Below are 25,103 nucleotides of genomic sequence, written 5' to 3' on the forward strand. Positions count from 1 at the left end.
AATGGCAAATGAGCGAAAAGATGTAATTCTGTAAAAGATGTAAAACTCAAGCGCGATGCTCTACCAACAGATCGCAAGCGAGTTAGCTCGCGCATGAGGGTTCGATGATTGATAATTGAACAAGAGTCTACCAACATTGGCCTTATACTTAAGTACCCTGGGAATCTTAGAGATTTGCTTCCATGACAGTTTTATGCGTATCGGAACGTCCACAACCCTCCCCACTCTGAAGACGACCTTTATAGTGTTGATATTGGATATCGATAGTAATAAATCCGATAGCTACGTCGAAACACTAGATGCTGAAAAGTGCTCTAAAAAATGAATATTGTGTTCAAGGTAGCTACATTTGGGGAAAATTCTAAGTCGGATTCTGGTCTCAAGTAATCTGGAATTTTACGGATTTTGATGTTTGAGGAAATCTATATTCTGGAGGCTTCAACAGAATACTTTTGAAATATGATCTTATTGATTCTTAATCACAGTACTACTTTTGTTAGGTAATAAAGAAAGAATTATTTAGGTCTAGAAAAAATAATTTTCGATGTTCGATACCATTGCTTATATCAGTTACCGGACAAGAAAACGGCTAAACTTCAAAACGATGTGAAACTCAATGACAGCTACATTGCGCTGAATATTCAGCGTTTGAAGAAAGCTTTTACTTCTAAATTGGGTTACCGTTTATCGAACAGTTAGAAAATTAAACCTTGGTAATAAATAAGTTCTGAGCGTATTTCTTAAACATATTAAACTATTTATGAACTTTTTTTGTCCCACAAAATTTATCTGGTCACATTATTTGTACACCTACTTCATCCTACTTAAAAAAACGTGCTGGGGTCCTAATCGCCAATATGATCGACTAGATCCTGTTTTCCGTAGAATGCAACTTATTAAATAACACTATGGGCTTTATCGCATAGACTATGTGCTTTATAAGTTCCATAACAATTGTAAGTACACATATCAACAAGTTTTTAATAATATTAGACTTCGGTTCTAGACAGAAGAATCATTTATTATTTAAAATCATTGCCAACATTTCCGTGAGTCTGGATCTTTATCAGGGTTTTAAAAGATGCCATCTATTCAATTTATTTATATATGAGTTCACGCATTCGACGGTATTGAGCATTTGCCGCCAGCGCAAGTCAATTTAAATTATGCAATAATCATATCTGAGTGTGAATCAAAGATCAAGCCTTGTTGATCTTTTAGAGAGGCTTATAAAAGAACGTAGTATCATACGCCCTGAAACAGTATAAGTATAATATCTACAATTGATTTTTCTGGTTATTAAAAAACATGATACACTTTCTGCATAAACAAATATGAACTCAATGAAGAAATAACCTGCAGCCTGTAGTCCATTGTTGTCATACATTGACAAATATTTTCAAATTTATCGACATCTATGAGACTGATTAGAAATCAATATGGATTTCAGACTGACTTGACAAAATAGTGTATACACCCAACCATCCAATACAGATCCGCATTGTTCACATGCAGGTAATGTTGTGTAAGAGGCATATACAAGAATTGTATAAGGCTTAAACGCAATAGCCTGTGTCCAATTTTCCGCGAGCTTAAATAGCTACCAGCTTGCCTGTGGATTAGTCTCTGTATATTGGTGTAATTCATCAAGTAGTAAATTGTTTTTAAGGATGTATTCAGTTTCTAACATGATATGGTAACAAGAAATGTATTTAGATTTGATCCTGATTGAACCTAGACTTGTTTCACCATCGATTCCCAAGTAACATTTTCAGATTTATATAGAGGAAAATTGCCCTTCATCTCATACACCCATTTCATCCTATCAAAAACAAAGCAATAGAAAAGTATTTGAGTTATTTATTTTTGGATTTTTCAGCAGAACGAGCGCGCAGTAGCAAAAGAATACAAGATTGGTACTGTATTTCTCTGTTTTGCGATGAGATAAATTTATGTTCAGTGAGATGGAAAACTTAACAGTTCCCCTATTTACATATTGGCTCCACTTCATTTTCATCTCGTCTCATCACCTTCAAGTTCACATCAAAATTAGCGTTTTGGCTTCATTCTGTCCGATTACAGTATCTAATTCTGTATTCATATGAAAACATTTTGAAGTAGACTACGTCTTCTTTTGACGCAGGACTTACGTCTTCTTTTACTATACTGGGTGTCATTTAGATTTTAAAATCGAGAGAGCGTTACGCTGAAGGGAAGATTTTGAACGTTACTAGCGCCTTATTTCATTGGATTTCAAGATTTAAATTAATCGACTCGGACGCCTTCCAGCAATTTGCGTATTTCTTGAAACTTAATATTAATTAAGAGCGTGAAAATTTCAATGTCTTGTCAAATCCAGTAAAATTTCATATAATCAACTTGCAGCTCAACACGGACATCAAATGCGGTATGTCACGGCCTTCGGTCTATCGAAGATTTTTCTGTGTATAAAAGAAGCAGTGCCTGCGTGCGAGTCATTACACATTGACAGCAGCGCGTACTGACGTGCTTTTTCGCTCGGATTTTTCGTTTTGTTGTTCGTTCGCTGTGTTTACCCACAGCGATTGTCATGGTCACCATCGGTAGAACTGCGGTGGGTCTGCGAAATGCAGAAAGAACGGGCATCTTTTGTCATTAGTTGATGATGGTCGGACGGTGGGGTCGGTTATGATGGAGTAACCGCCCATCGTCTTCGAGTTCACGCAGAGGCCGATGATGGCTGAGGAGCGAGGGCAGCGCTGGTGGATGAAGAAGAATGTATAGAGAGATTTGGTCTGCTCATCCAGTTGATTGGTTTCATAATCCATAGATCTGGATGGGTATAGCATATCATGACTGATTATTGTTGGTTCTGCTTTGTACCAAACGGCATGCGACTAAAACATGGTTATACTATAACAAGTTCTGATTCCCCAGCAAACAAAATCAATCCACACTGATGAAAATAAAATTTGAATAAAATAATTACTTTCATGTTTGCAGAAGGTATTAGCAATTAAAGATGCACAATCAGCAATAGTGTAATATCCATTTTAGATTGGAAAATTTCACTGTATTACTTGTAATGTTTTAAAAAGTTCTCAAAAATAATTTAAGAATATTTAAATAAACTTATCTTACTCTTTATTTGTATTTTCTGAGAAATAAACTTGACGAGTTGAAACAATAAAACATTGAATAATTTTTCGTTGACGTATAAGCAATCTCTCATTTTAGTAGGGTTATCTGCTCCCTTGACTTGTTTCTTATTGTTGTGATTTTTTCAGCAGTAAGCACGCATGTTAGCAAAAGAAGCATCGGAATTGGTGCCATGTTCTTGTTGAAAACAGGACAGTTCCCCTAAAATAGCACATTTGCCCAGGTCTGACAATTTTATAAATAATTTTTGAACCTCTATCATTATATTAATAAAAAAATTGACCTACATTTGCTTGAGTAATATAGACTTAATAGTTAAAAAGCACTTCTAATTATGTATTCAATTATTAGTTTCATTTCAGAGGTTTTGAATAAACAAATGCTAATAATTCTATAGCATGAAGTTGTTGTTTATTATCAATACCTATAATCAACTCCATAGATGCAAAAGTAAGAAATTAAACAAAATACGTTACGTTTATAATAAGTCTTAGTCTACTATGTGGTTATGGACTTACCCATTGCTCGTTATATTGGGATACACTTTACGATTGGATGACGGGACCGTCACGAAAATATGATAGACTTTAAACTTAATATCTCAGCTGTTTCGATGGATTTTTTTTGGACCATTCTGATCAAGGATGAGTCAACTGACTGTACTTATATAAAAACTGATTTTTACTATTTATTATCGATAATTGATAAGCTAGAAATAGGTAAAACCAATCACGACATGCACCTGCTTTACATAGACATCAAAAATCAATTACTTGCGGGTTAGGATCTAACCTCAGTTTGAACAAGATTTACGCAGAGCGGACGCATCAAAGCGATCGTAGCGGAGTGCTGGTCCTCGGTAGTTGCTGCAGATCATTCAACCCTCAATAAACCAGCATTTTATGAAGAAAGGGCTACTACCTGTCGATCCTGTGCAGCCAGTGGCGATGCTTTATTACTAACATTTATTATAATACATTTATTACAAATTGTGGAGTCAGTTGGTTGTTGAAAGGCGCATTGGGAAGAAAAATTGGTTCTTTCTCAGGACTAGCATTTTCTGAACAGGAAGGTTTAATTGCGGGACTGATTCAGTGGGCATCGGCGTTTGACGAGTTTGCTTGTTAAGTGATTCCATTCATTCAAATTTACGGGCTTAATTATTACATTACCTACCCAGTAATCCCCAGATGAATTTGGAGCCATATAAGAACGGTGAAACGGTGTTTTTACAAACAGATCGTAAGTTTTCAATGGAAAATGTATTTTCAGTTTTAATTCGTGAACAAAGATATACTTTTCCCATTGGATACTATCTTGAATCTCATGGTTAGATTATGGCGGATTAGTGAAAATTGTTTTGCCTTTCTTGTATATTTGGTTTTTGATTTTGACAAAGGGGATGCAAAAAATAATTTTTTCACTTATGATGCCTTTCCATCTAGGACTCTTGCTAAAAATGTAACGTGCCTAATTTTTAAACACTTTTATTTATTTTGTTGCATTTTCTCGCGCTTTGAAGGGAGTATTTAACATTCTCTGAACGGTCGTTGTCTGCGAATCCGATCAAATGGTTTCGCACGCGCTGGAAAGCCGCAGAAAATATTCCATTAGCCCGCCCCTTCATTAATTGTTATGGGGCTAGGGCTTAATTTATTAGAACAAGAAAATAGTCTGGAAAAAACTGATTTCATTTCTAATGACTAACAGAAACATAACCAAATAATCTACCGGGAAAATTCTCACCTCCTGAAAAGATCTATGTAATTAATTCTGAAGTTCTCCTCACTTTGCCACGTGTGTTCTTATCGGGAAAACCAAACGTTGAAATCAATATATTTGCGTTTCGTCTGCCACTTCTGGTTCTGCTTATTTCTCCTTATTTCGGTCATTTTTGAGGATGGTGTCTTCTAGGATTATGATATCCTCCACGAAAGCAGTCGAGTGGCTTCAGCGAGATGCATGACTGAGCCGTTAATTCTAGGTTAGACTCAAAGTCCATCCAACTGGGAGCAACTATTCGCCTTCATGATTCAGTTGACTTCCGAGCAGTTTGCTCAGAGACAAATTATTGTGCAAATAATATCCATTTCTGCATAGCTACGCAGTCCTACGTACCTTTGGTACAACCCGATTGGGTTGCACCTTTGAGTTTTTTCACAGCTTTGTTGTAGCACCACCTTCCCAACATAATCATCAAATGCCTAAATAATAAAAATCTTTCAGAGCGCTTTTGATTAGGATTAATAATTTTCCTAACCAAGAAATATCATGTGCTCAGATGATTTCAAATCCTGATAGCAATATTTATATAATTCTATAAATATTATGTAATCAAACAATACTATGGATTTGACAGCTAAATACAAAGTTGAACTACAAACATTTTAAAATAATTTCTTTTATTTAGTTCAAAATAAAGCTAACTTTGTTCAAAGAGCGCTTCATATCATTCCAACTACATGTGAGTTGAGAATGTATCAGAAGATAGACGTATTCTGTGATATAAACCAACCTCATTGCATTTTGAATCATAAGTTATGCATATTAACGTGCTCTTTATAGACTGGTTGAATAAAAAAAATTTTTAGGTTTTGTTGAGTAAGAAAATTCACTGGTCGTAAAAAAATCTAGCTGCTTTTTCTTTTGTGACGAATTTTTAGACATAAAACATTCATTCACGCATGTATCAAACTAAGGCCGGGTCCACAATCTCTTTCCACCTGATTAATTCTACCATGCCTGGCTTAAAAGTGAACTCTCGTCTTTAGAAGCAAATGTTTTACTTCCCCATTTTTATCCAATCAATATTTAGCCTTCACTAGAGAAGCCCGACAACCGATTGAAGAAATTCCAAATTAGTCCATCCTTGTGAGTCTATATAAAGATTTACTATGATGAAACTCGATTTGTACAATTGCACTACATGTAAAAATATTTGTTGAAAATGTATTGAGGTGGGTTGGTCCCAGATATAAAAGAAGAGATAGATAAGAGATTTTTAGTTTTTTTAGTTCTGATTTATATTTATTCACATTGATAGAACTGTTGTTCAAACAATATTACTACCAAATCTGAAAACGCGTCTGCTCAACATACATCCTAAATATTTTCAAAATGAAATTTCAATGTTAAAACTCTTTAAAATCCAAAATTCATAATATTATTAGCCAGTCTATTCTTTTTAGCTGCAATCTAGAATAGTTTCAGACAGTAAGACATATCTGCAGTAAAATTCAAACGAGGGACGATAAATACAGAGTTACAATAGAGTCCAATCTTATAGACGCATCTCATTCAGTTCCAATACTTAGTAATCGACTTTGATCTATACCGAAGTTTTCTGGAGCTAAATGCGTAACTACTCAACAGGCAACAATGCTGCACCTGGCGCGAAATATAGCAGAGACAAATTCAGGCAACTATGTTGCACTGGGGCCCTCCTTCTTCTTCTTCTTCTTCTTCTTCTTATTGGCATTACATCCCCACACTGGGACAGAGCCGCCTCGCAGCTTAGTGTTCATTAAGCACTTCCACAGTTATTAACTGCGAGGTTTCGCCATGTTACCATTTTTGCATTCGTATATCATGAGGCTAACACGATGATACTTTTTGTTTAGGGAAGTCGAGACAATTTCAATCCGAAATTGCCTAGATAGCACCGGGAATCGAACCAGCCAGTTCAGCATGTTCTTGCTTTGTAGCTGCGCGTCTTACGCACGGCTAAGGAGGGCCCTCCTTAGCTTAGCGGTAAGACGCGCGGCTACAAAGCAAGACCATGCTGAAGTTGGGTTCGATTCTGATTCCGGTACCGGTGTAGACAATTTTCAGATTGGAAACGGTCTCGACTTCCTGCACTCTGAAAATCTTCACGTCATATTTACCTGAAAACAAATGTGGTTCTCATCCATACTTTTCACGTAAGAGTGACCTGAGTGACAAGTAACCTGAACAAAATTTAGTTTTGAGTTACGTGATTTATCCGGTGACTCTGACTGGATCTTCCAGTACTTATGACGTAAAGCATGAAAGTAGTTACGTGTTTTATCAGGTGAACCTGACGTGATTTGTACGTACTGGTTACGTGAAATTTTAGTGAAATCTACAAGACAGCAGGTAACCACTACATGTTTTAAAATGTATTGCAATATATAGTGAAATGAACTGAACAGGGACTGCCCATAAAAGGGAAGCTTTTTCGCGTTATTGACAGGGAATGCCGTCATTTTGTCATTGCGCGTTGGAGTTATCACAGAAATACTGTTGAAGAAAAACGATGTAATCGGCGGATGTTGAATTAAATTTATCAGATTTGTTGAGAAATTATGTCAATGAGAATCGCTGAAAATTTGAAACTAGTTGCTTGCTCGAAAATTGCTAATATTGCTGCTGTTAATTAACCAAAAGTAGTGGAAAAAAAGTTATGGCCTAGTCATAAACTTTATATTTACGCGACCGGAAAACTGTAGCTCTAGACTTCCATGCAGCTTCCTTTTTTTTTCACATAATTTTTCAACGAATCTAATAAATTTTATCCAACCTCCGTTGCTTTTTGTTCAAAGAGGAGAAATGCAGGCACGGAAAATATCCGCCTAGATGCACCTGAAATATCACTTACCTCCACCCGCGAAGTATCATCATGTTTAGGTTATGTATTATTAATGTTTGAGGTATTGGCTTTCAGTCTTTTGGGAACAAAAATGGGGCTTTATGTTTTCATCCGACGTTTCGGACACATGTATGTGCTTTTTTCAAGGAGTTAACTATGATCCGTTTTATTGTCACATTAGCCCTCAGCATAGGGACCTATTTGTCACCACAATTCGTTTGCCCTGTCTTGTGTGAGGTAGGGCGGAAAATTTGAATTGACCGGCTCGCAGAAACTTTTGGTGCACTTTTCTGTTTGGCGCCACGAGTAAAGTGACATTTTTGAGTATATTTTGGCATTTTTGCATAGTATTTATAACAGCGCTTGTAGTTCGGATCTCGAACTATCAATCCAGCAGTAAACATTCTTGAAAATATTCCTGGAACACCGCTAAATATTCCAAAGGTCGTTTTGCCTGGGGTATATATTAAGTTACCCTATGAGGAAATTTATTTTTCATTATACTGTTAATGATGTTTCATTAAGCGCAGGTTAAAGAAACCCTACATAGCTAAAGGAATACTCAACAGTAATTAGTAAAACCGCGGCTCAATTACTCGTTCCAATAATTAGTAATCGAATTTAATCTATACCGTGGTTTCCTAATTGCATAACTCATCAACAGGCAACATTGCTGCTCGTGGCGCGAAAGATAGCACACACAAATTCAGGCTACTATGTTGCACTGCACATTTCAGTGATGCCCTCAAAGAAGTTTAACGATCATGACTAAAGATTCGCAACTTGTCTTAAAATCGATTACTAATTATTGGGACGATTAATCAACATGCGGTTTTCGTTGGGTGAAAGCTCTTGAGTATCCCTTTTAGCTATGTAGGTTTTCTTTTAACCTGCGCTTAATGGGGAAACGTCGTTAACAGTATAATGAAAAAATAAATTTCCCCATACTAATTTGCATGTAAACTTGCAACGGCTGGTGCTAAACCAGTTTTAATCCAAATGAGCTCAAATTTTCAGAGGACACTCAGAATATGGTAAAGAATCAGATGAGCACTGTGGAGCAAAATCGATTTTTTGAACCACCCTAGTATCCATACGTAAACATACGTGTTCACGTGTGCACGTTTCTGTGATGCGCTCGAAATAGTTCAACGATTATGACTAAAGATTTACAACCTGTAATGAAATCGATTACTAATTATTGGGGCGACTAATCAAGGTATATTTTCGTTGAGTATTGCTTTTAGCTATGTAGGTTTTTTTTTATCTGGGCTCAATGGAGAAGCGACATAATGAGTAAAATGAAAAAAATAAATTTCCCCATACTAATTTGCATGCAAACTTAAAACGGCTTGTGCTAGGAACAGTGAATCAATATTCGAGCAACGCCTAAAAATATAGGGTATGATGGGGCAAGATGGGTCGCCTAAGGCGAACCTTGAATATCACAGCAGAAACATTTTAATTCAACTTTTCAACATGGATCTATAAAAATAGGGGTATGAAATAACAAAAACTCCACTTTTTATTCCATTTCAAGTCATTAAAGTAGAAGTCTATTTTTCTGTCAATCAAAAAATGGCGGGGTAAGATGGGTCAAACAGCGGGGCAAGATGGGTCACCTTTAAATACTGCAATTAATATTGTTTTTATTCCCAATATTGAATTACACACAGATAGATAGCTTTATTGCCAATGATTATATTGAATAAAAAATAATTTTTAAGCCTTGGATGAAGAAATGGCTCTACATTTAAAAATGTCTGCAAATTCTTATGAAAACAAGCCGTCTATGTATTGCTTTCTTAAAAACAAAAAATAGACATTTTCAATAAACAAATTAACATCATTATGTCAAAAGTAACCTTCAAATGATTAAACCAGCAATGGAAAATATGTTTTAAATACGAACTATGCCCTTCAGTATGTGCTGACCCATCTTGCCCCATTTGTAAGTTCATGTTAGAATGTCTAATTTTCGATCAAATTTATTTATTTCAACGCAGTTAGTATAACATCACCTACATTACTTATAATACGTTCACTAAGTTACTAAAAATGTTTAAATTTTACATTGCTCGACGAGATTACATGTTTTATAGAAAGTGTGTTTCGCATAAGAAACAATGCTGCAAAATATTTTACCTTACCATACCCTACCAAAATAAAATTTTATCATCAAATCGAGTGATAATAAAGTAGAACCAAATTATTCCTCCTACAAAGTCGTAATCTCCACATTAAAATGTACACGATGCTCAAAAACGGCCCTGACCCATCTTACCCCGTGACCCATCTTGCCCCGCCTAACCCTACTCTTTATCATCAACAGAGATTGTCAGAACCCGAACACAATATGACAAGAATTATTTGCCTTGCATGCTCTGATATTTCCGAGAATACGATGCTAATTTTGTAATCATTGTTCGATTCTCTAATATTTCCATATAAGCAGAAGCTATGATAGCATGAAACCAAAATTGCTCTGGAAATAATTTTGCATTGCAACTGGATGAAAAGTTAGCAACAAGATTGTCTTTTTTTTTTGTTGCTGGCAAAAAAATTCGGATCTTTGTCATTATTTTCTCCGACAAAAACAAATCTTTGTCGTTGGTTCTCTTTTGTCGCTTGTTTCGTATGCGCATTCCAGAAAAAAATGATTCCCTGGCTAGGAATATTAGTTTAAATCCATATGAGCTCAAATTTTCCAAGGATACCTACTCACAATGTATATCAGATTTAGATAAGCGTTGTGGAGAAAAAATGATTTTATGAACCACCCTAAATCTAATTATAATATAAAATATATAAATATATTCTAGAATTGTATCATTTGACTCGTTTCAGCAAACGCAATTCATTTCCACTAATATTTCCTTTCCTGTCAACTCTATCCGACACTTGTGGTACTGCATAAGCCCAGCGCCTGCATGTGGTTGAAAGCCGGTGTAATATACGGTCTAGCGCATGTTAACGGTGAAGACTAGCTAGGTCTTCACCTAACTTAAGTGTAGATGGGAGGACGGTGTCGGCCCGGGTGAAGACTGATAAATTACAATTACAATTAAACCCTAGAGAAACGTTTTTAATAATGGATAGATGAACCTCTAAAAGTACGGCAATCATTTGCTAAGCTAACTTGATCAATACTGCAGCCTGCAGCGCAGTTAAACAATGGTGCTCGAAAATTAATCGTATTGTGAAAAAGAATGTCAGGAAGAAAAATATATAAAACCTGGGTCAAAACTCACCTGTTCTGAATGGACGCATATGTGGTCAGTATCAAGGCCAGGATGCACAACGCCTCCCGTCCGTAGATTATTATCATGCTGATCCGACTATACCTTCTTGTGTGATTATTGCTGCTGCCGTTCTGAGGATCCTCACTGGTTTCCTGTCCCGTATAGTGATAATTTAGTGCCAGTTCGCTCGCAGATTCTGGCTCGTGTTCCACGTCGTCGTTTGCATTGTTTTGCTTCTTGCTTTCGTCATCAACACCAATAGCACCAAGTCTGGTCAACAACGGCGTTCCGCTTGACTGCTCTTCAGCTCCCAATGCATGGCTCGGGGATGATTCTGAGGTAACCGGTTTTTCCCACGGTGCAAGACTGGAACTGATCCGACGACGGGAAGCGCGCTGTACTTCGTCTGCTTTCTTCAAGGAGCCGTGGCTGCTGCTGGTATCTTCGGCTGTTTGCTGCTCCCAGGCTGGTGTTAGTGCAGTCATAAGGAACCGCTATTTTCATTCGTCGTCTTTGGCTCTGTTTTTGCTGTCGCTGCTTACGAGGGTGCTCAACCGAGAAACAACACGTCATTACCATCAGCCCGTCCCGACGTCGTCTTGGTCGTCGTCGTCGTCTTTCAAAACACGGCCAGCAGAAGCCAGTGAAAAGGAAGGGAAACCAATCAAAACAGCATATTTTTGGGGATTTTTCGTTCCGCGTATCGCTCGACCTGGTTATCACGGAATGCTTATCACTTTCGTTTCATTCGACATTCAAAGCTCTCGCTATTAATACACACAATCACTTCTCAATCACGGCTTTAATTCAATTAATAATCTCCGAAAAAACTATGAAAATGAAGAACGGATAAAAATTTTGACGTTTCATTTAATCCATCGGTTCACGGCACGCAGATGTGTTCGTTCTTCGTTCAGCTGTTGTGTCAGAGGGAGTCGAGGGAGTTATTTGACAATCAGCTGATCGAACCGGTTCAAATAAAATCTAATTGGATTTTTCATACTTTGTGACAGCCCTGATCAATAAAAGCATAAACAATATTCTGCGTTTACGAAAAGTACCGTTGTTCATTGAATTTTTCATATATTACGGTGTATTTAACGTATTTATAAGACTTACTGTTTTATTCATATAATTTTTGCACTTAAAAGTTACAGTTTTGTTAAGTAATTATGAGTGAAGTAAAAATGCCAATTTTCAAACGAATGAATCTGGCTCAAACGAATCCTATCGCGGGGAACAAGAAGCGAACCTGGAAGTCCCTGAAGCAAATCACAGCCTACGAGAGGACGCTCCCGTGGAAAGAAACTGATGTGACATGTGCGTATTGTTAAAAGAAATAATATTGGGCATAATTGTCTAATTCCTATCATTTTGTTTTATAATGAAGATTCCTCCATCAACGCGCCACCATCGTTCGTCCCTGCCAAAAAGTATTCAGACATTTCCGGTTTGATTGCGCCCTACACCGACCCGCAAACCAAACTACACTACAACAACGCGGAAGAGTTTCAGACTGTTCGGAGTCTGCCAATGGATTTGACCGCGGGATATCTGGCACTGCGGGGTGCGAGCAGTATTGTTTGAAGATGCGCTTTGCTGGATTTGAAGCCTCATTCAAAACTTCCTACACACCTAATTTATACTAATGCAATAAAAAATAAGTTCAACTAAAAACAGATGTCTTTTTATTACTTGACCTGATACATAGTGTTTGCATTAACAAGCATTTGTGTTCAATTAAAAAAACAAACATATATTAAATATTTTACATTTTCAATTATGTATACAGAAATAATAATTGAAACCCACAATAAACGTATCTCAAATACAAGAACACGAAATTAATGCCCTTGCATCTAACACCCATGTAAATTACAGTTGTGATAGGTCCACCTTTCTTTTATTGCGTTTTAGGCCAATACAAAAGTTAAAAAAAAAATCATGTCTCCGCTCCCGTCGGATTTTGTTGCCCCAAAATAATATTTTGAGGCACAAAAAAAAATTGCGGAAATGTTGAGGATTTTCAAAACATTCTTTAACAAATCCGAGGACCGTCTAAGACGAATTAAGTACTCTCCATTTAATTCCACTAGTTAATTTTCGTTATCTTTGCAGATACGTATTTCGACCACAACTGTGTGGTCGTCTTCAGTGTCTCGTACTTGACTCGACATTGAAAATTAACTAGTGGAATTAAATGGAGAGTACTTAATTCGTCTTAGACGGTTGAATACATTCCACTAAAAGAGCTTTATATATTTTTCTGAAATCCGAAGAGCTTTTTTTAATTTTTTTCATATTAATATTAATACCTTAAACAAACCGCGTAAAAAGCGACCCCCGTGTAGTGTCTCTACAGGCGACTCTTTTTGATCTTTGCATTCATACAGTGGTGTATTGAATTCAAATTGCAAATACCATTATAGCTGATGAGTGAAACTATTTCCGACTCTTAAACATCGAAACCTTACGCGCGAGTTGACTACTTTGCTATTTCAATGTAAAGAAAACAAAAATCAACTATCATACGCGATCATTCAGGTGCCTTCCTAAACTGATCTATTGTTGACAAGGCTTTCTCATAAACAACATGAAATCATACGAATTTGGAAGTGCCCATCAGCTCATCGTAACCATGTTATTACATTTTGTATCATGATACAAAATCAAATATTAATATTAAGTGAAGTCATTATCAAATCTCGTTCACCAAATGGAATCACCCTTCGTCCAAAACTCTTTCGTTCGTCAATTTCGCCCAGTTTACTCGGTCCAGCGGTGGCAACATCCCGGATTGGTACACACATAATACAATCTCATTTCCTCTTCGGCTCGCCGTGTCTGTGCCTGGAAAAATACCGCTTCCCGGTGGGTGCACTTGGGACAGGCATGTTCTTCCGTTCGGGGCAGCGTCGGGTCCGATATCACGTCCGGCACGATGTGGGTCAGCTCGCTGGAAAGAAAGCGTTCCACGGTTGAGGTTATGATTCTTTACGGGAAGCAGCATTTACACTTACTCGATCTCGTGCATAATTTTGTTCACGTAGATACAGTTGGAGTCGGCTTCCTGCTTGTAGTCACAATTCCGGCAGGCATAGAGCAGCACCTTGTTTTCTTTGTCTTCTTTCGGGTACAACATGTTGTTACTTTGAATGAAGTAGAATTAGAACTTGAAGTTACCGAAATTGCAATGGATTTTTTCCACTTACCATTCCTGACAGAAACGAATGCCCACAAATCCGGGCCCGTCGTCATGAGTTGCGGCATCGAAAGTCATTTTCGAGGGTATTAGATGCGAAACTTTGCTTTGATCCGCAGATGTTTGAAGTCCAACCAACAACACGAGTTGTTTACGCTTATTGATGGGTTTTGTTTTTTAAAGCAGGAGCATAAAATTTTAGGTAAGCATAAATTAGATAAATTAAGGCTGACACTTGAAAAGTGCGTAAGCCGTTAATATACTTTATCAAATAAAGTGATAAAATTGAAATGCATTTTGAAAACAAAAATTAATAAATCACTCAATTTTCTATATTTATTTATTCAAAATTAATCATCAGACAAATCATGTATGAAATAGACAAATAAATTAATTTAAATTCTGGTGTTATTTTAGCATGAGCCTTCTTGGAAATATCACTATCTTTACGCATGCAGGGCTGTACAAAACAAAAAAAAAACAAACGGTTTTATTCAGATACAGTTACACTATAATACAATCGACAGACATATGATTTCTGTACAGTGATACACGTACCATGTTGTACGCGTACAGCAGCAAGATGACACACATATTTTTTACCATTCGCTGTGTTACTATTGTCTGTTTCCTTGGTAACAAAACGCGCCGACCATTTTTTAGGCACTATCAAAATCGTCGCCAACATCTTTATTCTAAAATTATGTTAGTTTTATTAGTAAATAATGTCAATCTGCATTAAAACCAGGGCTTAATTTTGGGAAATAATGTGATTATTGAGTTTATAAAATTTTGTTCACAGTTGATTTGACAGATCTTATGGCCATTTCTGCTGGCGACGATTTTGGCGTCAATTTGTTTTGCGACGATTTCAAATCGTCGCGGCCGATAAGGTGGGGAATTGATAATATTGTATTATCTGCGTTACATACAGATTTTTCTTACAAAATAATAAAAATGTATTTTCCATTTTTACATGACCTGTAAATAAATTAATAAAATGTAAATACATACTTCGTTAGGAAAGTGTTGCGTACCATCTATGGTGGGTTGCAGATGGCGGACGGTACGTGGAGGAGGCGAATGAACTACGAGTTGCATCAGCTGTTGGGAGAACCATCCATCGTTCACACCGCGAAAATCGGAAGACTGCGGTGGGCCGGGCACGTAGCCAGAATGTCGGACAGTAATCCGGTGAAAATGGTTCTCGACAACGATCCGACGGGAACAAGAAGGCGAGGTGCACAGCGGGCAAGGTGGATCGATCAGGTGGAGGACGACTTGCGGACCCTCCGCAGACTGCGTGGTTGGCGAAGTGCAGCCATGAACCGAGCTGAATGGAGAAGTCTTTTATGTGCAGCACAGGCCACTCCGGCCTTAGTCTGATGATAAATAAATAAATGATGGCGTTGGTTGGCGTGGGAGAGCTATCAGAATCGTCAAATCGTTGAATCGAATCTTTGTTTACAAAAGCAGATAAGTCGTTCTGAAAATTTTGTCTTGAACAGTGTTGGTAAAAACTCAAAATTTCAAAACTCATGGATGATTGAAATCAAGCGTGAGTTGAAACGCACACAACTCAGCACCTAAAAACTCATGGATGAGTTGAATCATCCATTTGAATCATCGTAGGTTATCTTTTGTTCTCCTTCGTTAAAAACAGTGAAATGACGTTTGTTGCATAAAATATTAGACACTATTTCATGTATAAACAATAAATTGCCCCCAAATTGATTTCAAATGCGTTTTTAAACCAAAATATTTTTTTCGCAAATGAGTGAAATGATGCATTTCAGCATGAAAAATTCAAGCGTGATGCATTCTCTTAAAATCGCAGACGATTTCGTTCGCAAGGGAGCGCTCGTTGATTGAGATTTATGAGTGATTTTACCAACACTGGTCTTGAAATAAAGAATTTTCCCAATTTTGTACCGTTACATACGTCACGAGACGGCACAGTAGAATTTGTTTGATAATAGTTTATTGCTGTTGGCTGCTTCAATGTGTGCATTCTAGAGTGAACGTTAGTCCGGTCGGATCCAAACAAAATCCAGTTCTCGATCGAATTGGTGCGTCCTAAAGTGAACGTTGATCCGGTCTGATCCAAACAAAATCCAATTCTCGATCGAATTGGTGCGTCCTAAAGTGGACGTTGATCCGGTCGGATCCAAACAAAATCCAATTCTCGATCGAATTGGTGTGTTCTAAAGTGAACGTTGATCCGCTCGGATCCAAACAAAATCCATGACGGATTTAGGGTTGAGGATGAAAAACTTAAGTCCATTCGTCAGTTCCGCAAACCAGAAACTCAACAGGAAGTGAAGAGCTTCCTAGGGTTAATCAACTTCACGGAACGTTTTATTCCGAACAGAGCGGACAAAACTTCAAAGTTGAGAGAACTTGCGAAATCGGATTATTTAAATTGTTTACTTTATTGTTTACTTTGAATATGTTGGGCTATAATGTGCTATAATGAAGAAGGCTGACTGTATTACATTTCCTATCCTCATTTTTTATATGTATTCAGGCATTAGTATATGATTATACCTGAGCAATTTACACTAATTGATTGAACTAAACGATTTAAATATGTAACGCAGTGTTGTAATATAAAATTTATTCATATCTAATTACAGGATTGAAGTAAACCAGATGGGAAAATCTGGTGGATCTCCTTCGACATGGTATTATTTCAACATTCTTCATGTATTTTTATCAAGCTATAAACAAGCTGTTGTCGAACTAATGGAAGAGTGTTGTGATTGTAAGTATTTATTAGAAACGAAAATATGACAAATATTTCAAATTTTCTATCATTTCACTCTGAAAACGAACTTTTTACAGGAACATCTGATAGTAAAGTTTCTTATACCATTCGACTCAGTTTGATGAATCGAGATGATATCTGTGTGTGTATGTATGTGGGTATGTTTGTGTGTCTGTATGGTCACTTTTTCATCAGCAAAAACTCACACGATTTTCATGTACTTAGACTTAACTGATTTTATCGCAACAAGTTGCATTCCGCAGAGCCACTCTTCTAATTACATGCTATTTAATTTCATCAAGATTGATAAATGCGTTCGCGGCTGACAACCCGGATAAAAATTTACAGTACCTTGTATGGTTTAATCCATTGGAATATTATAGATTGTAGGGTAAACAATACAATCGACTGTTCATTTAATGTAGATAACTTACAGTTGAAAAACATCTATATTGTATTTACATCAAAAGAACAATAAACCCAAATGTCACCAATCATTCCATAATATTGTTATGGTTCGCTTATGTTAATTAAACTTTTGACCAAATTTTTAAATAAGTCCATTTCGTTGATCAAAAATCCATTTTTAAAGACGAAAATCTGAAAAAATAAGTGAATGTTTGAAGTATTTGTAATAATGATGCAACAACGAAAACTATAAAATAACAATAGTTTCCACTGTTGAGAAACAAATTTTTTTTGATTTTTTATATATAAATTATATTTCAGATATTAAAAAAATCGCATCTCTGCAACAATTAAAATAATTAAAAAAAAGTTTTATATTTATTTTTTTTTACTCCGTGGAAAACTAATTCCATTTAAGCGTGAAATGTTTTGTTTGTGATTGGGGAAAATTAAAAAAAATCGAACGGTCAAAGTGCAAGACGCTTCGTTGCTTTCTGCTTTTTTTGATTCTGCTAGTGGTTGAATAGTGAATCATTGGCTACTGTGCCTTGTCATGATGGTAAGTGCCTAAGTGCTTGTAAGTGTTGTGAAGATTTTGATTAACTGACCATGCGGAAACATCTGTAAAGGATTTCCCAGGGAGTTCTTGATTTTTATCACCAAAGTAGTTCTGATGTTTTAGTTAACATGTTGACTTGTTTCTTTCAGTACTATATGAAGCTCACTGGAAACCGTTGTTTGCCATCAATCGTCAACGTTTTCCATACAGAACAGCAGCTACTATTCGTGTGTCATATCCACCGAATGATACAGGTAACTTTTCATCATATTTTCTATGTCCGCTTGAAGACCATTGACATTTTTTATAATGTTCATCATCCACAGGATCAGTCCCAAAGAGGATGCCGGAAGATAGCGGCCGCATCAAGCACTGCAATTATTACAATTAGACTACGAACACCAGTACTCTTTACCAGCAGCAACACTTACGGCATGCTCAGCGAGTAGCTTTGAAGAGCGCTCAGTAACAGGATAAAATAAACTCTAAAATTTAGTTAAAACTAAATTTCAAAGCAAAGAAATAAAATGAATTGTAAGACCTTTAATTGTATTGTATTTCTATTGTAGTATTGGTGTGAGATGTATTCCAAATGGTATTGTATTTCTACTGTAAAACAATAAAAAAAGTGAGAGAAAACATTTGAAACACATTGTTTTCTATGGTTTTGTCCTTCGAAATCATCCCATTGAAGAACCGTAAAATTAATTGTTTTGCTCTGAATTTTGTATGAAAAATTTTCGATTTTTTTATTGTAAAGATACATAACAACCCCCATTTTTTAATGTAAAAGTCCCATTTACCATTCATTTAATCGTGGAAAACCATTATTTCTTATGTGATTTAATTGTTTGAATACCATTATATTCAATTGTAGTTACTATGTTTTAAATGGTGATGTAACAGTAAAATGTATGATATTTTAATGATATTTTTTATCCGGGAAGGAAAATGGTTTGGGCAGTTTTCCATTTTTTCCCATATAATCGGAACTACGAGCATTGAGCAGCTACCAAGCTATAATATAAATTACGTTCGCTCGATGGGTTAGAAACCTCGCTACGGCAATATCGATAACGCTAATGCAACGAGCAAAGCTTTTTTAAGCTTGCAAATGTGGAACGTGTTGAACACGAAAACTAATCGATGAACAACGTACGCGCTTTTAAGTTTAGAGCCGATTCGATGATGCTTATTGCCATTATACTTTATCGGAGCATTCGCACCAACACAGTTGTAAGTTTCATCGTTGGCAACAGAAATTGCACTCGATAGCGACACGATTAACCGCTGGTTCGTTACGAACCGTTCGTACGCTCGTGGCCATGGTGGTGTTTGCGTTTGTTTTGTGTCATACATTGGAAGGGGAAAAAGAGGGGTTTCATTGATGCTTCAACATGCTGTTTGGTTTGGGTGGCGTGGAGTTATGGGGAGGTTTGGGTGATTTCAAGGGCAAATTTGAATATAGTTTTCGTTTTATACATCTCCTTATTTCCATATTATATTATGTATGCGGTTTTGTTAGTCTTCTATTTATATTTAGGAATCGTTCAAAAATGGCATCGAGGCCTTGGCGAAGGGGGGTGGGGGTGTCGTTGGTCGAATAATCTTAAATGTATTTAACGTCAAATTCAAGTCGGCCTTGAGAATTATTGGCTTAATTTTCAAAATGTTCGTGTACATTTCATTTTTAATCCTAGAAGTCTTAGAGACCCATGATGTTATAAACCAACCCGTCCAGTTAGTCATAACAATTATATCAATATGTGTTACAAATAACAATACTTGAAATAATTTCTCTCTCAAAAATGGATGAAAGAAAATTTCACGATCGTCATAACTTGATTATAACATAATGTATTATGCTTATTTTACAGAAAACAAAATTGCCAACATTTTTGGAATTAGGAATTGGAAAAATACGAAGTTACCACCTTCAGTATATCTTGATTTAATCGAGAAAGGCATCGTCACCGCTAGGTGGATTAATTTGGGTTTTTTGTAATATTGTAGCATCAATCGAAATTGGGTTTCTGGAAGAGGACATGGACCTCGTTCAGGCATCACAATCGTCATCGTCGTCATATTCAACAGATCCAGCAACGGAGCAATCTATGTACTTCTAAGCGTCCACGATTCGCTGGTTCTGGTGCAGTGGCTGCTAAAAGAAACGTACAACAAAAAATGTTTGAGCTAGCAGAAAAAGATTCGGACCGATTTGCTCAATTCATGAAGGAATCGAGGGAAGTTGACAAAGAGGTGGTAGAACTGCTGCGAGAAAACAACCGATTGATGGAGAAGTTGATTGATAAAATATAATATTGGAGACAGTAAGCTAAAGAAGAATCTTGTTGCTGTTTTCATTAGCAAAACCATTTTTATATACTAGTTTCTGAGAGGTAAGTGTTTCATAAATTCATAAATTTTTAAGTGCATTCAACATACTCTCAAAAGTACCCACAGCATCAATATTCTTCTATAGTCGAGCATTTCTACTCACAGTTCATATATGTCAATGAAAAACTTATATTGAAAATGATTTACCGAAATGTTTCATTATTGCCAAACGAACTCCGGTTCCAGAAGGATTCACTTGTTTAGAGTATGTGCTTCTATGTGGTTGAGGCTTTTCAGCTGATAGATGCATTTCGAGAATCCATGCTTTACTAATCCGATCGTTTCGCTCATTGCAAATGTTATGCAATATGCAGCATGCTTTTATTATTTGATTTACATGGTCAATATGCACTTCCAAGCCTTCACCAATCCTGCGAAAACGAGCTTTGAGATGCCCAAATGCGTTTTCAACAACTCTTCGACACTTTGACAGGTGATAATTGTATGCTTTTTCAAGCGGTGATTGATTACTGCTGAAGGGGAATGGCTTCATTAGTGTTGGCGCCAGCTTGAAAGTAGAATAACCTATTAATAGCATTAGCATTAGCATTAGCATTGTTACGGTGTAATTCGTAGATTGGACACTAGTGATACTCATGTTTTACTTTTGAGATCCTTATCTAGAATGCTATCAGAAATCAAGAAGGGGAGTGCTCCTTGATTCCAGTCTTAAACAAAAATAACAAAAGCATGAGGATTACTACTCCTGGCCACGCCCATCTTCACCGTAACTAGGGAGAGGAAGGAAGTGTTGATGTAGTATTTACTTAACGAGAGGCCACCGACTTAGCGACACCCTCATAAGTACCACGTAGTTGGATAATGAGGAAGGTATTCGTTGGATCAGGATTTGCCTGTAGTTGGCAATGTAACCGTGGTAGATCTTACCCCGTAACACACTATGTAAAGGTGTCTACCCAGCATTACGGGTAAAAAGTAGAATAACCTATTAATAATACAGGAACTTCAACGCCCTCGATTATTTTAGAGAATTTTCGAAAGAGCGGATCAGAGTCATGTACTTTCTTCAACGAAGAGTTTTCATAAATTGTGGAGTCGTTACTTCGACCTGGCACGCCGACATTAATATATGTAAATCAATACTTGTAATCCACAGCGAAAAAGAGAATAACTGAATGCCATCCTTTAAAATTGTAGTAGTCAGTTGCTTCGGATTTGGGAACTTTTACCTCTATGTGAGAACCATCTACTGCACCGTAGCATTGAGGGAAACCCATTTGCTCGAATCCGGACACAATTTCTTCGATTTTTTTATGTGACGGAGGAAAGGCATTCAAGAAGCACGAGCCCAATTTCACAACAATCTCCTGGGAAACCACAAGAACCAACTCGCATACAGTCGTTCTACCAGGTTCTACCCACACCAAATAAACTACCTATGGTTCTGTATTCCGCAGAAGAACCTAGAGCATACAGAGCAATAGCTATTCTTTTAGCTAAAAGAACGGCTGGTCTCAAAAGCGTATCCATTTTCGCAATATTTTGCGGCTTATCCACAAGAAAATCGAACGTCGACCTGCTCACTCGAAAGGTATTTTTGAATTTATTTTCCGCAGAAATTGGGCACATCATTTTCCCAATACGATGAATTTTCAACCTAAAATAAAGTATAATATAAATAATGAATGATTATTTTCAACAATACAAAGACTCACGGAAGTCCAAACCCTTCGTTCAACTGTTTTTTTTTTGTAATAAACATAAATTCCTTTGTTTACGGATAAATTTGTCATTAATGCTTTCAACAGATGCTTTTTACGTTGCAATAATTGTATACTTTGATTATTTTTATTGATTACACTAGCCACTCTCAGAATTTGTGAAGAAATTTTGTGTAGTTTATTTTGATTTTTGACACATACCCGTATATGAACTGTGAAGTACCAAGTTGGTACAAGTGTGTCACCCGAAGCTGGTACAACAAACCGTATGTACTACATCGTATTTGTACCATGGTACTTGTACCACCAGTGTGTCTTTAGTATTATTTACAGGGTTGAGCAAAATTTAATAAACCGGTTCGCTTCAGGTACGTTTACACTTGAACCATTGTCTTCCAATTGGATTTATGTTTTCCTTCAGGACGATTCGAGAGAGTTCTCGTTCAGCGCAAATGTTTTCAAACAGTCAAAAATAGTGCATAGTAACTTCTACACACGAGGTGAGGAGCTTTGAATAATTACTGATTTTTGTGGAAACTAGAACGCGTGCCTATTGCCCAAATAAGGAATAAACTTGGGGAAACCTTACTACAACTAATAGACAATGGCCAGCGGAGGAGACCATCCAGATCAACCAAGGCAACCCCGTAATTTACAGGTATTTAATAATAGAATAATAGTGTCAAGTTCTTTCTACTTCAAGTTATAATGTTATCAGGGTTTGCTAAAATTCGCCATGGAAGCAACTCAGGCGGAGGATGCTCCTCACGACTCACATTTCGAGCCGATGGACGAGGAGAGGCGTCGTTTTCTGGAGGAAGCCCTAAAATCGCTCACCATGGACGTAGTCAAAGAAATCGAAAAAGCCATGAAAACGTTGATGGATCCGGATAGGGTCGAAAAAGATAAAGCGGATGCCATTGAGATAATCATCGATTTCGTACAGGATATTAATGCTGCTAATGGTAAATATTTTTTCTCTGTTTATATACAATAACCTAGGTATGGGGTGTGTTTTAAAATATTGTTATATGTTTAAAGATTTCTACAAAGTGGGCGGATTCGTCATCATTCAGCCAGGTCTCAAGTCCACCAATTCCGACGTCCGCTGCGGAACGCTTCGGTTGATTGCAGAGCTGGCTCAAAATAACCCCTTCTGCCAGGAACATCTACTGCAAGCTAACATTCTTCCACAAGTGGTTGAACTGCTGTCTGATGAACCTCCGGTGGCCACTCAAGCCATGCATGCCATTTCCTGTATGGTGCGGCATCATGAGTCGTCACTGGCAGCTTTCATCGACATGGGAGGTTTAGAGTGCATTCTCGGGTGCATCCAAACCGACAACGAGAAGCTGCGCATCAAGTCGTCGTTTCTTATGTCTAACCTTTGCACGGAACATACGGCCGTGCGGGACGAGTTTATCAAACTGAATGCTGTGGAGCGAGTGATAGCGGCGGTCAGACCTTCCAAAGAATTTGAGCCGAAGCTTGAAACTGCGCTGTCAACTTTGAATGTACTGACGGAGTGCGATGAAGGCGTTCAGAGGTGCCAGGATTCAAGTTTAAAGTTGAAAGAAAAGTTAGAGCTGGTGCTCAAGTTGAACAACGGAAAAGATGAGTGCTTGGTATGTTTACTTAATGTTCACAGCTCGAATCCATTTTAATTTTCTTAATATTTTTTCTAGGAACAGATCGAATATGCCAAAACGTTGTTAAACCGATGTTTTACTGATGATAGCACTGGAACTGATCGATAATCCAATAAAACAGACTAAGGCATATTGTTCAGCAGTTTATTATGTCGAGTCCATGACAGCCTAAGGGGAGGTGGGGGTAAACTAGACAGGGGTCCTGTTTGAGCTAAATCGTTACAAATTTGGCACTCTATCGAGTGAATCTTATTGATTGTTTCAAATTATAAGTACGACGTGTTTACATAATGAAAACTATTCTATTTATCAATGATTTAATCAATCCAATCAAAGTTATTTGCCTATATTCCGGGGACAATAATTTACAATGTTCTGAAAACTCATATGTAAATATGTACATTATGTGGAAGATGTTTATTTGAAAAATGTATTGGAGGTCACCACTTTCCCTTCGATTGGACTCAAACTGAGGATCGTGGGTTTGAGTCCCATCGAAGGGAAAGTGGTTACCTCCATATAGGACATTTTTTTAAAATCAATATCTTTCACATAATGTACATATTTACAAATGAGTTTTCAGAACATTGTAAATTAATGATTTAATGTAAACTTAAGACTTAACAATATCTCAGGCATTTTTCAGCCGAATTCACATGTTTTTATACCCAAAATAATTGTCAGCTCATAGTTTTCTGGAACTGAAAGTTTATCTAAAAGGAAATTTAAAAAAGTGTATAATTTTTTTATTCACTTACTAGGGGAAAGTGGGGCAAGATGGCCATCCTAAGCGGTAACCCTTATAGAATAGTCATATTCCTTCAAATTCTGCTGATTCGTACATAAAACACCTCTATGGTGCCCCGTCTTTGACATAAGTATCAATAAACACTGATTAATGACGTTTCAGTATCTGATAAACTGGTTTTAAAAAAGATGTTTTTATGATGCCTATATTTACCATATGGGGCGATATGACCACCCCTTCGGGGCAAGACGAGTAAGGACCAAAAATTAAATAAAAGTGTGCTAAATTTGTTTAGAACAGGGGACACATTTCTTGCACTGCTATGGATTATGTTTAAATGATGTTTCGCTTGAAAATGTCGTATTGCATGTTGATTTGTTGACCACTGGCACTACGACAATATCAGAATTTGCCTAAAACTTAGTTTTACCATTAAAACCATATCCGTTGTTCTAAATCATCTCTGATTCAGGCAGAAACTATTTTGATCATTTTTGAAATGCATTTAAGGGTTAGGCGACTCTTAATCCTGGAGATGACTTTGTTCTTAATACTGTTGGCAATACCAAGTCGACTTATATTCGACATAAGATTTATATCGTATCGATCATAATTACTGCTTAATCTCCTCAAATCCTTAAATTATGTAATCACAAAATTATAAGAAAATTCGAATTTGAACTACACCATCTTCAAATCAAT

At 36.9% G+C, this 25,103-nt stretch overlaps 3 protein-coding genes across 3 annotated transcripts; 2 read left to right on the forward strand and 1 right to left on the reverse strand.

Moving 5' to 3' along the window:
- The first annotated feature begins 12,020 nt into the window (after positions 1–12,020).
- On the forward strand, positions 12,021–12,668 carry LOC134204261 (INO80 complex subunit C-like). Its single transcript, XM_062679084.1, has 2 exons — positions 12,021–12,309; positions 12,380–12,668. Exons 1-2 carry the CDS (start codon positions 12,162–12,164, stop codon positions 12,574–12,576), a joined length of 345 nt encoding a protein of 114 aa, XP_062535068.1. The 5' UTR covers positions 12,021–12,161; the 3' UTR covers positions 12,577–12,668.
- Positions 12,669–13,640: 972 nt separating this feature from the next.
- On the reverse strand, positions 13,641–14,311 carry LOC134204259 (DNA-directed RNA polymerase II subunit RPB9). Its single transcript, XM_062679079.1, has 3 exons — positions 14,202–14,311; positions 14,010–14,138; positions 13,641–13,945 (listed from the first exon to the last, which is right to left on the reverse strand). Exons 1-3 carry the CDS (start codon positions 14,267–14,269, stop codon positions 13,756–13,758), a joined length of 387 nt encoding a protein of 128 aa, XP_062535063.1. The 5' UTR covers positions 14,270–14,311; the 3' UTR covers positions 13,641–13,755.
- An 8,137-nt stretch (positions 14,312–22,448) lies between these two features.
- Positions 22,449–23,785, forward strand: LOC134204273 (hsp70-binding protein 1-like). The gene is made up of 4 exons (XM_062679096.1): positions 22,449–22,662; positions 22,723–22,969; positions 23,046–23,629; positions 23,690–23,785. The coding sequence occupies exons 1-4, from the start codon at positions 22,609–22,611 to the stop codon at positions 23,759–23,761; spliced, it is 957 nt and encodes a 318-aa protein (XP_062535080.1). The 5' UTR covers positions 22,449–22,608; the 3' UTR covers positions 23,762–23,785.
- Positions 23,786–25,103: the final 1,318 nt, after the last annotated feature.

Source organism: Armigeres subalbatus, unplaced genomic scaffold (assembly GCF_024139115.2).
Source record: "Armigeres subalbatus isolate Guangzhou_Male unplaced genomic scaffold, GZ_Asu_2 Contig491, whole genome shotgun sequence".
Classification (NCBI taxonomy): Eukaryota; Metazoa; Arthropoda; class Insecta; order Diptera; family Culicidae; genus Armigeres; species Armigeres subalbatus.

What these genes read in the sequence shown, in the direction of transcription:
- LOC134204273 (XM_062679096.1), top strand. Translation starts at nt 22,609, where the DNA reads ATGGCCAGCGGAGGAGACCATCCAGATCAACCAAGGCAACCCCGTAAT. An exon ending in GGATATTAATGCTGCTAATG is followed by an intron (nt 22,970 to 23,045) that starts GTAAATATTTTT and finishes ATATGTTTAAAG; the next exon opens with ATTTCTACAAAGTGGGCGGA. An exon ending in ACGGAAAAGATGAGTGCTTG is followed by an intron (nt 23,630 to 23,689) that starts GTATGTTTACTT and finishes TATTTTTTCTAG; the next exon opens with GAACAGATCGAATATGCCAA.
- LOC134204259 (XM_062679079.1), bottom strand. Translation starts at nt 14,269, where the DNA reads ATGACTTTCGATGCCGCAACTCATGACGACGGGCCCGGATTTGTGGGC. An exon ending in ATTCGTTTCTGTCAGGAATG is followed by an intron (nt 14,139 to 14,201) that starts GTAAGTGGAAAA and finishes CTTCATTCAAAG; the next exon opens with TAACAACATGTTGTACCCGA. An exon ending in AAAATTATGCACGAGATCGA is followed by an intron (nt 13,946 to 14,009) that starts GTAAGTGTAAAT and finishes CTTTCTTTCCAG; the next exon opens with CGAGCTGACCCACATCGTGC.
- LOC134204261 (XM_062679084.1), top strand. Translation starts at nt 12,162, where the DNA reads ATGAGTGAAGTAAAAATGCCAATTTTCAAACGAATGAATCTGGCTCAA. An exon ending in GAAAGAAACTGATGTGACAT is followed by an intron (nt 12,310 to 12,379) that starts GTGCGTATTGTT and finishes TTTATAATGAAG; the next exon opens with ATTCCTCCATCAACGCGCCA.